General features: G+C 42.9%; 2 protein-coding genes across 3 annotated transcripts in view; both read right to left on the bottom strand.

Moving 5' to 3' along the window:
• LOC102213750 (F-box only protein 28-like) overlaps positions 1-816 on the bottom strand; it is a 28,810-nt gene extending 27,994 nt beyond the window's left edge. The window contains exon 1 of the mRNA XM_005754664.1: positions 550-816. Within this exon, the coding sequence (XP_005754721.1) occupies positions 550-816 (267 nt within the window). The remainder of the gene's footprint in view (positions 1-549) is intronic.
• Positions 817-3,510: 2,694 nt separating this feature from the next.
• On the bottom strand, positions 3,511-9,938 carry polr1c (RNA polymerase I and III subunit C). 2 transcript variants are annotated; one of them, XM_005754660.1, is made up of 9 exons: positions 9,766-9,938; positions 9,366-9,437; positions 8,447-8,554; positions 8,143-8,275; positions 7,495-7,626; positions 7,237-7,389; positions 4,840-4,989; positions 4,624-4,740; positions 3,511-3,829 (listed from the first exon to the last, which is right to left on the bottom strand). In XM_005754660.1, exons 1-9 carry the CDS (start codon positions 9,835-9,837, stop codon positions 3,711-3,713), a joined length of 1,056 nt encoding a protein of 351 aa, XP_005754717.1. In that variant the 5' UTR covers positions 9,838-9,938; the 3' UTR covers positions 3,511-3,710. The 2 variants fall into 2 exon arrangements, with proteins under 2 accessions (XP_005754717.1, XP_005754719.1); XM_005754662.1 differs by lacking the exon at positions 9,766-9,938 and adding an exon at positions 9,533-9,754.
• Between the last annotated feature and the right edge of the window lie 1,423 nt (positions 9,939-11,361).

Genomic DNA, 11,361 nt, shown 5'->3' with positions numbered 1-11,361 from the left:
CAAAAATCACGGTTTTAGTAACGCAGTAACGCAGCGTTCCTACGGGAAAGTAACGGTAATCTAATTACCGTTTTTGCAATAGTAATCCCTTACTTTACTCGTTACTTGAAAAAAGTAATCAGATTACAGTAACGCGTTACTGCCCATCTCTGCTGTGGATTAGTGATGGGATTTACGGCTCTTTCGGCTCCAAACCGGCTCTTCAGGTTGTTTTGTTGTTTTAATTAATTTATTATTAACAATAATATAAAATTATGCACAAAAGTAATTACTAATGTAAAAAAGTGGCTTTATTTATATATGTTTATATATAAATAAATACGGTGGCCCCTAGAGACAAAACACGTACAAACTCCAAAGCTTTCACACTCCTGTATCGTCTGCCAGATGGTAGGAGTGTGAACAGTGTGTGCTGTGGGTGGGTGCTGTCCTTAATGATATAGTTTGCCCTGAGTGTTGTAAATGTCCTGTAGTGGTACTCCACAGATGAGTTGTGCCATTTTGATGACACGTTGGAGAGCCTTCCTGTCCTGAGTTCCCGTAGCACACTGTGATGGAGTTTGTCAGGATACTCTCCACTGTGCATCTGTAAAAGTTGCTGAGAAGTTTGGAGGTTAATCCAAATTTTCTCAGCTTCCCTAGGAAGAAGAGTCGTTGTTGAGACTTCTTGATGATCTGCCGTGTGTTATGGGTCCAGGTGAGATCCTCACTGATGTGGGTGCCAAGGAATATGAATGTCTTCACCGTCTCCACCTGAGTCCTGTTGATGCATAGTGGGGCGTGCTGCTCTCTCCTCATTCTTGGGTCAATAACCATCTCCTTAGTCTTCTCAGCATTTAAGGAGAGATTATTTTCCAGGCACCAGCTGAGCCACTTCTTCCCTGTAGGCAGTCTCCTCTCCAGCAGTAATCAGCCTGACGATGGTTGTGTCATTTAATGATGGAGGTGTTGCTTTGGGAGGGGACACAGTCATAGGTGAACAGGTGTACAGGAGTGGACTGAGCACACAGCCTTGGGGAGTCGCTGTGCTCACTATCTTTGTACCTCATGTCCCGGTACCAACTCTGACTGCCTGGAGTCTGCCTGTGAGGAAGCCCAGGACCCAGAGACAGAGGGGGGTGTCAGTCCAAGAGTAGAGAGCTTTTTCACGGTGGGATGATGGTGTTGAATGCTGAGCTGTAGTCTATAAACAGCATTCAAACATACATGTCCTTGTTTCCGAGGTGTGAGAGGGCTGTGTGGATAGCTGCATTAACGGCGTCCTCGGGAGAGCGATTCCTCCGATATGCAAATTGCAGAGGGTCTAATCTGTCCGGGATGGCTTCTTTGATATGGGACATGACAATCCTCTCAGAACACTTCATTACAATTTGAAGTGAGTGCAATGGGGCGAAAGTCATTCAAACAGGTTATTTACGTGGGGAGGGGCACTATGATGGTGGTCTCGAAGCATGTGGGCACAGCTGACTGGGTGAGGGACAAATTGAAAATGTCTATGAAGAGCAAACACTCAAAGCATGGCCTGGGATGTTGTCAGGGGAAATCAGTGATGTGTTGGAGGCCCTGCCACATTCGTCGGGATTCGAGTTGTTGTAGTATCCCTCCAGGTTCAGTCTGTATGTGGGTCATATCTGGCCTTTTTGTAGCGCTCTGTGCCACCAGAGGCAAACGCAGTGGAGTGTGCATGTAGCATGGAACGTACCTCACAGTTCAACCATGGTGTCTGATTTGGATATGTTTTGTAGCGCTTGGTGGGGACAATATTGTCAATGCATGTGGTGAGGTAGCTGGTGACCACTGGTGCATATTCCTTTAAATCCACAGAGCAGTCCTCTCTCATGGCAGCAGTCTTAAACACGTCGCAGTTTGTAGCACCAAAGCAGTTCTGAAGCACCGAATCAGTCTTTTCGCTCCAAGCTTTAGTAATTTTACTTACTTGGGGGGCTCGTTTGAGGAGCTGCCTGTTTGCCAGATAGAGGAACACAGAAATGTGGTCGGACTGTCCAAAATGCGGGCGAGGCACTGCCTTGTATGCACCTCTTACATTGCTGTAGACCTGGTCTATGTTGTTGTTATTCCTTGTCGGAAAGCTCAAGTATTGATGGAACTTTGGGACCACAGTCCTGAGGGTGCAGTGATTAAAATCCCCGGCAGCAACAAACGCAGCAACTGGGTGAGCAGTCTCGTGTTTGCTGATGATGTCATGCAGTAGTCCTAGCGCTGTGGTCCAGTGTTGTTGATGTAAATGCATACACCGCCGCCTTTGTTTGTACCCGAGGCAGATGTGACGTACGGGACAAATCACGTTCCTTTTCACCTCAATATGGATGTATTGTAATTGGTCCAGCCCAGAGTCGATCATGACCACTCAATCCACCACCTTTCATTGTTTATAACGTTAGAAACAAACAAACAAACAACATCAGCCTACCTGGCAAATGCCCGGTATGCCCGATGGCCAGTCCAGCTGTGCAAAGTATCCACAACTTTTGGACAGTAGTGCATACAGTTGGGTCAATGGTATGTTTTTCATAGTTCTGTCTGTGCGGACCACAATGGTGAATTTGAAATCACACTGTCAAGACGGGACAGAAGTGCACACTTTTAGACTCAAAGGGCTCAACAGAAGTTCTGTAACTGTTTATGAGTTACATTATATACAGTCACCCATTATCACAAGCTCAAACGTAACTGGACAAACTAGTACAATTTTAAATGTAAGGAAAGGTTTTTGTAGTCTAGTCTAGAAAAATATCCCATTTCTTTGCCTTAAGAAAGTCTTTGGTTCGGTTTCCATTTTGCTTTGGGTCGCTATCCATGTAAAGCTCTGTCAGTTTTGTAGCATTTGACTGAAGCAGAGGACATAGTTTTGTGTGTTTCATAATACATCCTGATACTTCTATCACACAATCAATAAGCACTACTGACTTCATCCCACTGTCAACCATACATACCTATGCCATTACACTGCCTCCATCATATTTGATACATGTGGTGTCCAATCAAGAGTTGCTTCTCTCCTCCTCCGTGTCTCTTTTCCCAGCTTAATCTGTCCAAACATTCTTTACCAGAACTGTTTACATGCTTCCTGGTAGTCGGATCTGGGATTCTCCTTCTAGAAAATAAACAGTAATTTCTCTTGATTGCAGATTTTGGTGACGATAAACATACCTCCTTTTACTTTACTAAGTACATCCACTTCTGTGGTCTTCTGGACCTGTTGGCAGCGAGTTCCTTTTTTAACAATGAGTTTGGCATTCTTGCAGTGTTTTTCTCTCTAACTGAGAAGCTCGAAAACAAAATAGATCTCATGGTGGTCTCCTTCATTTGGACTGAAATCTCTTTGGATCTCATATTGTCAGTCAACTGTCCAATTTGGTTTAGAGCCTCTAACGATGGAGAACCGTGCATAAAAATAGCTGTAATTCCTAAACAGTTAATGCTATTTTATTTAGAAAAGAGAAAAAAGTGGAAAGTACTCTGACAGTCAATAATATTAAGATGTTTGTCTTCAATTCAACATTTGTTTAATGGAAAGTATACAAAATACCAGACAAAGCTGTATATACATACTCAGATGATACCAACAAAACACCTGCATTTTGAAATTTCTGTGTACTCTTTATCAGTATAGAATATTTGAACACAGTCATTCCACTGACAGCATAGTAAGAACCGTCCGAGGTCTGACGGGCTGCTCAGTCATCCTTTCATTCCATAGCAGTCGAGTCCAGTTCATTGAGAAACCTCTGACATTTAGCCACGAGGACCTTAATCGCCTCTGTGACTAAGACGTCTGGAGGCAGGATCCCGGTGGATTCCACTGTAACTGTAAAAGAAAAAACATCCATGGGCTAAAATAGTGTAAAGACAGTGATGCACGTATTCAAAGTCTGTGCAAGTGTAGAAATTAGTGCTGTCAGCGTTAATCTTGTTAAAATGACGTTTACGCCATAACCGCATTAACGTGGCAAATCTCTGTTAGCAAGTTAGCGCGGATCACCGGCGCTAACGTGTTAACGAGCTAACCGTGCTAACGCTTTAATGCCGTGCAGCCCCACGGGGTCCTGAGTTATCGCATTCAAAAGATTTTCAGAAAACTCGACCTCTGACCCCTGGCTTTAAGTTTGAGGTCACTGAACTTGTCTGAGGGTTTTAGTAGATGCATCTATGGTATCAATTTCACAACTCTAGGTTAGTAATGCAATCACAAACTTAAGTGTCCACGTCGCCCACCCAGTAGGGTGACTACAACAACCAATCAGCTTATTCTGGCCGAGGGGTAAACACCGAAAAGAACACCGACTAATAATCAGTACAGATATAGTTTAGCATACAAGTGAATGCGCATCTGTCCAACACCAAGACTCATTATCATTTATCATTTCAGGTATGGATTGACCCCTTGAATAAAGCAGCTGTGGTTTCACAGCATATAGACTTCAGATTCTTTGAATGCCGCGATCTCTCAAACTGACTCTGTTACAGACTGTGTGTGGAATAAACAAAGAGACAGGGCACTGATTCATGGTTTTAGGAGTGGCTAGGCCACTGTAAAAGGAATATTTGCATTTTTATCAGTGAGTTTGCATGGTGTCTTATAGCAGCTACACATGAACGTACAGATGAAATGGTCTCGCACTCGTCCAAGCTTCACCACATTCTTCAGGTCACTGTGTCGGAGGACTTCCCGGCTGCATGTGTCCAGGCGACTGTTCACAACTTTGGCAACCTTTGTCCCTTAAATACACAAAAAATGTGATAACATTCGCAGCATCAGGTGACTGATTGCAGGTTAATACAATGTAACTTGTTGAATTTAAGTGAAGCCACTCTTACCATTAATATCTTCCAGGTCTATAACTCCTCGTGAGAAGCACTGTTTTAATCGCTCCGCCTTCTCTCCCTCCACCACCTCCAGGAGGGTGATCTCTGGGAGGAGGCGGTAACTCGCTGTGGCCACTGGGGAGAACTTGGCATGGTCTTTGCCTAAACACACAACAGAGGACACACTTTAGCATTAGGCAGCAGAAAATACTGTTTACAGACTATCCCGTTATTTGGACTGATAACATCCAAGTAGTATGTAAACTGCTGCATTCACTTCAGCACATCCTGAAAACATTCCACCCTTAGCTAGAGATGTTTTAGTAGTGCACCAGCCACATACCCAGGGTCACCTGTTAACTCACATTTCATCTTGTACTTGAACTCCCTGCAGCCAGAACGTGATATTATGGAAAAAGTCAGCCACCATTTGGTGCACACACCTATCTAAAGCCCTACAAACACACACGCACACACATCTCACTGAAAGTCTCAAAACACAATGGACACATATGGAATTATGTAGTAAACAAAAAAGTGTGAAATAACTCAAAACATGTTTGATATTTTAGGTTCTTCAAAGCAGTCACCCTTTGCTTGGATTACTGCTTGTCACGCATTCCCTGAAATGCTTCTCTTGTCCTGAAGGAGTTCCCAGAGATGCTGAGCACTTGTTGGTCCTTTGGCCTTCACTCTGCGCTCCATCTCATCCCAAACCATCTCCATTGAGTTTAGGTAATTTTGAATAAATCCCCAACAGTGTCACCAGCAAAGCACCCCCCCACCATCACACCCCCTCTCCTCCATGCTTCAGTAGTATGAGGGTCCACACAGATGTCCGTTGGCCAGGCCTTTTTTTGTGACTGTATGTACTCATCTGCTGAGAATTTACATTACAACCCAACAACTATGAATTCAAAGAAATATAACAGGAATTACTATTCAGGAATCTGGCCTCCAGCTGCTTGTGTCGATGTCCGCAGCAAAGTGTAATCCAGGCATTATAGCCGATTCAGTGTTGCCAATTAATGCATGTGCATACACATCTTTGGACTGTGGGAGGGAGCCAGCGTACCTTGAGAGAACCCACACACACAGGAAGAGCATGCAAACTGAGGACGGAGAGCCCCTGACCGACCAGTGGATTCAAACCCAGGAGTTTCAAACCCTAATGGGACCACGTGTATCCCAAACCAATAAAGTGTGACATGGAAGCACTTCAACATATAAAATGTTGTTAAATCAAAGATTGTTTAAAACACTATTGTATAATGTTACTGGAGCCAGATGTAACACATATATCACAATGGTTTGTGTCGGACTGAGAAATTTCTTAATATCAGTTTGATGAAATTAATCTGAAGATGTTTCTAAGCTGCAGATTCTAAGTGTGTGTTTAGAAACCATCAAAGGTTGGATGGCCGACAAGTTCCTCCAACCTAATGAAGAAAGGACTGAAGTTCTTGTATGTGCTCCAGACAGACATGTACCTGACATAATGAATGCTCTTGGTCCTCTTTCAACATTTGTGAAACCGTCTATCAGGAACCTCGGGGTAACCTTTGATTCTGCTCTTACCCTGGATGTCCACGTCAAATCTCTGGTTCGGTCCTGCTTCTATCATTTAAGAAGCATTTCTAAATTGAGCCCTATAGTGTCTCATACTGAACTGGAGATTGTTATTCATGCATTCATTTCATCACGATTGGACTACTGTAATTCACTGTTTACATGTCTAAACAAAAACTCCCTGGAGCGTCTGCAGATTGTCCAAAATGCTGCAGCAAGGCTTCTGACAAAACATCTAAGTACTCTCATGTAACACCGTTGCTTATACAGCTGCACTGGCTCCCTGTTGAATTCAGAGTCCATCTTAAAATTCTGGTTCTGACCTTTAAGGCTCTTCAAGAACAAGCACCAGCCTACATCATTGAACTTTTACAGCCCTATGTCCCTAGCAGGTCCCTGAGGTCTTGTGATCAGGACCTACTTGTTATTCAGTATACAAGACTGAAAAGCAAGGGTGGCAGAGCTTTTGCCACTGTGGCCACCAGACTGTGGACTCTCTTCCTCAGAACTTAAGATCTGCAGACTCAGTGATTACTTTTAAAAAGCAGCTAAAAACATCTTTTTAAAACTGCATTTTGTTAACTTTTGACTGTTTTTTTTTATACCTTGTGAAGCACTTTGTGATCTTTTATCTAGAAATGTGCTATATAAATAAAATTTTACTTACTTACTTACTTACATGTTACATTACCTACTTACTGCAGTGTATTATGAGCATCTCTGTCCAGCCAATAGAAATAATGCATTGTTATTATAATGTAAATAATAATGCTCCTGTTTCTGTTTGCCTGTTTAGTGTCTCTATCTTCAGCACTGCAGCCGCTCAGAGACAAAGCTTACCAATTCCTTTGACACAGTGCATGACAATGTCCAGCTCTTGTCCCGGTCGTAGCTGAGCTATCAGAATGTCATCATGCACAGGCCCAATACAGCAGTCTGCAAACACGTCTGCCTGGTTCCCGATGGGGACCCACTTTATGTCCTTGGAATAAACTATGAGCAGATAAAAGTGGACAGAGCAGATATCTGCAATTAGACAGGAATACTTTTTTTTTACTAGGATATCTGCACCATTTTGTGACACCTAAAAATACCCACCCATGTGGTTTAAGTACAGCTCTCGTGGGTCTGATGAGTCTTTGCTTGCTCTGGGATTCCTGCTGCACTTAATCTTCAGCTGCAGTTGAATTGTGTCTATTTCTGAACCCTCTTCCTCTGCAGACTCCTCCCCTAAAAAAACCAAAGCAGCATTTTAGACATGTTGCTTAACATGCTGCACATCATCACTGTTAAATCAAGTGCAGGAGACACTGGAAATTTGCAGCTCATGAAATTATAAAAAGTGATTATTTAGTCTTTCAGTCACAGCACAAACCTGCGGACAGATGGCTGACTCCACAGTTTTTTCCCCACCAAGCACAGCTACAGGACGAGATGTGTTCTAAAGGTACTAATGCTCATAACGCATGAATGAACGAGGCAACTAGAACATGGCATAAGTAGGAAGCAGGCATGACCTCTCCGTCATATCTGTTTCAGATGCTCAGTACAACTGAGGTCAGGCTCATTGTCAAGTTTCAGTTTCTGCAGCACAGCAGGAAAACTGTCTTTATTCTTAGACTTATGACTAAGCAAGATGTTATCTAAACCGGCACTTTGTCACATGACAAGAAGATGACACAGTGGGATAAAATGAGCATTGGTGTCAACTGCCTTATGGGTGAGTGGTTCAATATGATGCTTTACCAGTGTTTCTGTACTCAAACAGACGAGGGTCAGCTTTGATGGGGATGAGGCCTAATCTGTGGGCCAGGACTTCGTCTTGGACAATGGAGGTATTACTATAGATGAACACCTTTTCTGTAGCCATAGTAGGCACCTAAAAAAATTAAATAATAATTAGCAGCTTTCAAAATATATTTGCATAAAATGAATAAACTAAATGCCTAAATTCACAAAATGTACACGTTCTTCATCAACCAAAGTCCCTCACATACTGAAAGTTCAAGACCAGGTCTGAGACCGTAGTGACACAACAAAACAAGCTCACCTCTGCCAGTAAGATCCTTCTGAAGGCATTGGCAATGGCTGCATCAATCCCCACCATGTCGAACTCCATACTGTTTTCATCCAGATGCACGACATCGATTCTGAAGTTCTGCAAAGAAACAGGAGAGTTCCATTTCTATTTAGAATCGCACGCATTTGTTAAAGGCACAAGCCAAGCACTGGTCTTTTATTTAGCACGTTAGTCACTCTAGTCTGTACACATCTTTGTCCAAATACACATTCAATACTTTTTACTGGTGGACAGACAAATGTAAGGAAAAGGCAGGTGACTAACATAACCTAAAGGTGCTGCTGGTGTCGAATCAGGCCAGGAATGATGCTTAGAGTAATTATGACCCTGTGGTGTGTTAAAAGCAGTACTTTGGTTAAATGCTTTAAGTTACTACTGAACGGCTGCACTTCAGCCGCATCTCGATTACTTGATTAAAAATGAAATGTGGTGGTATGCATAGGTGAAATTACAAATCTGTTGCTGTGCAAACATTTAGGGGTGGCTGTAGCTCAGGTGGCAGAGCAGGTCAGCCACTAATCAGAAGGTCGGTGGTTCGATCCCAGGCTGCCTCCTGGCTGCATGCCAAATATTCTTGGGCAAGATACTAACCCCGTGTTTGCCTACTGGTGGTGGTCAGAGGGCCCGGTGGCGCCAGTGTCCGGCAGCCTCGCCTCTGTCAGTGCGCCCCAGGGCGGCTGTGGCTACAATGTAGCTGCCATCACCAGTGTGTGAATGTGTGGATGAATGTAGTGTGAAGCGCTTTGGGGTCCTTAGGGACTAGAAAAGCGCTATACAAATGCAGGCCATTTATACACATTTTGGAAAAGCCATGTGAGATTTACAGAAGAAAACTGATGACATTCGTCCTCCCAGCGTTTACAGGCCCACCGCAGTGACAACATTTTACCTTTTGAAATTTCTCCACGTTCCAAGTGTCGTCATATCCGGGGTAGTTTCCAGGGAAATCCGTAGTATGAACCTAAGAGCAACAGATAAATAATGGCTGAGAGTAATAAGAGACAACAACAGCACACAGGTCCACAAGTATGATCAGACACATTCTGTCGGGGATACCTAGTTTGGCACGACACCGGCAGGTGATACTACTAGTGAATAATCAACGCAGAAACACATTCTGCTTTCACCTCCATGTATGATTGTTGTATATTATAATAAGTGCTCATTAAGTAATATTAATGCAGTCCGTGTCAAACACGCGTATCAGTTAAAGCGTGTCAGTCAGAGCCTCACTACCCCACAGAGGACATGCTGTGCGTCTCCAAATCCACGATCACAGCCGCACTTACATTCGTCACACCAAATTCTCCCAATATTACTCGATTCCGAATTTCTTCCACGTTCTCCCTGCGGGCTGCCATTTTGCCGAGTGGGCGGGGAGTCTTTGGCTCCGCCCGCACCTCCTTTACGGTACAGTAGTGGTTCTCTCCTCTCCATCAGCAGCTGTATGAATCAGGGGGTTTCTCTCTAATATGCACGCGGAGAAATTTGGCTCTTATACGGGAGACAAGATCAAAATTGCAGCATCGGGTGTTTTTCACAGTATGCTCATACTGCAGTGTTCATGGACTTTGCGCCAGTTCACATTGAGTGATGAATAAAAACTGCAGTCATTCGTCAGTAGCACTCGGAGGCACTGTGTGGTTATCGGTGATGAATAATCAGTTCTTTGTGGTTGATATGGTGGTGATAGACGCAAAGGCCAACATCAAGCACTCAGCCTACGAAAAAGAACTCGGTGGGATAAACTGTGCATTGAGTAAAAGTCAGTCGTTTAAAAATGATCTAGTTTCAAGTCTTGATTTCCGCTTTAGTTTTTGGCGTCTCCCCCATCCTTATTTCATGATTTGGTTTGGTCCAGGTGCACGCGCTCCTAGCTGATGCTGAGCGCTAGAAGGGGGTGCTTGTTTTTGTCCTTTTATTCAACATGTAATTGGTGCAGGCAGACCCTTTTTAAAAATCATTTCATCTGACGACCTGCTGCCAGGCCAAACCTCTGGCTCAGCTGTCCGGCTCTGCGTATACACTCCTGAAATCTGAAGAAGTAGGTGAGATTTTTTGTGTTAAAAATGTGTCAGATTAATAATAAATAATAATAATAATACATTTTATTTAAATAACGCCTTTCAAAGCACCCAAGGACACTGTACAACAGATAAAAACTGGAAATATACACAATGATAAAAATAGAAGATAAAGTTAAAACATACAGAAATTTAAGAATAGGCAATTTTAAACAGATGAGTTTAACACATTTTAGTTGCCTGTACCGTGTTAAATAATAATAATATATTAATATATATATATATATAGTTCAATTATCATTAACAATATTAAAAAGTTAAATAAAATGGCTTGCACATGTCTCATCAATCTTACACAAAATCAAAAAAAACCAACTATTTATCTCTGCAAAATATTGATCCATGTCTGCTCAGTGTTATATTTTTAGGGCCGGAGCCTTACACTATGGACCAGGGTTTTGACTTATCCAGGTAACATCAGGGTTAACCCTGGGTAAATTGCCATGGTAACCTGTTCTGGAGTAGGTTTGAAATCATTGCCTACTGACCAATCAATTCTCCAGAAAATAGTGTCACCATTCCATGTCTGACAGAGTATTAGGGGCACATTAAGTTAAACAAAAAGTGTTAATTTTCAGATTAAAGATGGAATTTTGAGATTAAACTTAAAATACTATTTTGAGAAAAAAGTTGAAATGTGGAGACTGCAGTTGTCATTTTAAGCCAGGGCTGTCGAACTGCAGGCCTCGAGGCCCGGTGCCCTGCAGGTTTTAGATATCACCGTGGGTCACCACACCTGAATCAGATGATTAGTTCATTAACAGGCTTCTGGAGAAGTTCAAGAGGAGGTTGCTGAGGAGG

This window comes from Pundamilia nyererei, unplaced genomic scaffold, assembly GCF_000239375.1.
Source record: "Pundamilia nyererei isolate P.nyererei 1_Seehausen unplaced genomic scaffold, PunNye1.0 scaffold00621, whole genome shotgun sequence".
NCBI lineage: Eukaryota > Metazoa > Chordata > Actinopteri > Cichliformes > Cichlidae > Pundamilia > Pundamilia nyererei.
Note: the sequence above shows the minus strand (reverse complement) of the source record. Positions and strands in the feature narration are given on the sequence as shown.

Bases quoted from the DNA above. Each gene is read 5' to 3' on its own strand.
- polr1c (XM_005754660.1), bottom strand. From the start codon at position 9,837: ATGGCAGCCCGCAGGGAGAACGTGGAAGAAATTCGGAATCGAGTAATA. The intron at 9,438-9,765 runs GTAAGTGCGGCT...TGTTGCTCTTAG, and splicing joins GAGAATTTGGTGTGACGAAT to GTTCATACTACGGATTTCCC. The intron at 8,555-9,365 runs GTAAAATGTTGT...GTTTCTTTGCAG, and splicing joins ACGTGGAGAAATTTCAAAAG to AACTTCAGAATCGATGTCGT.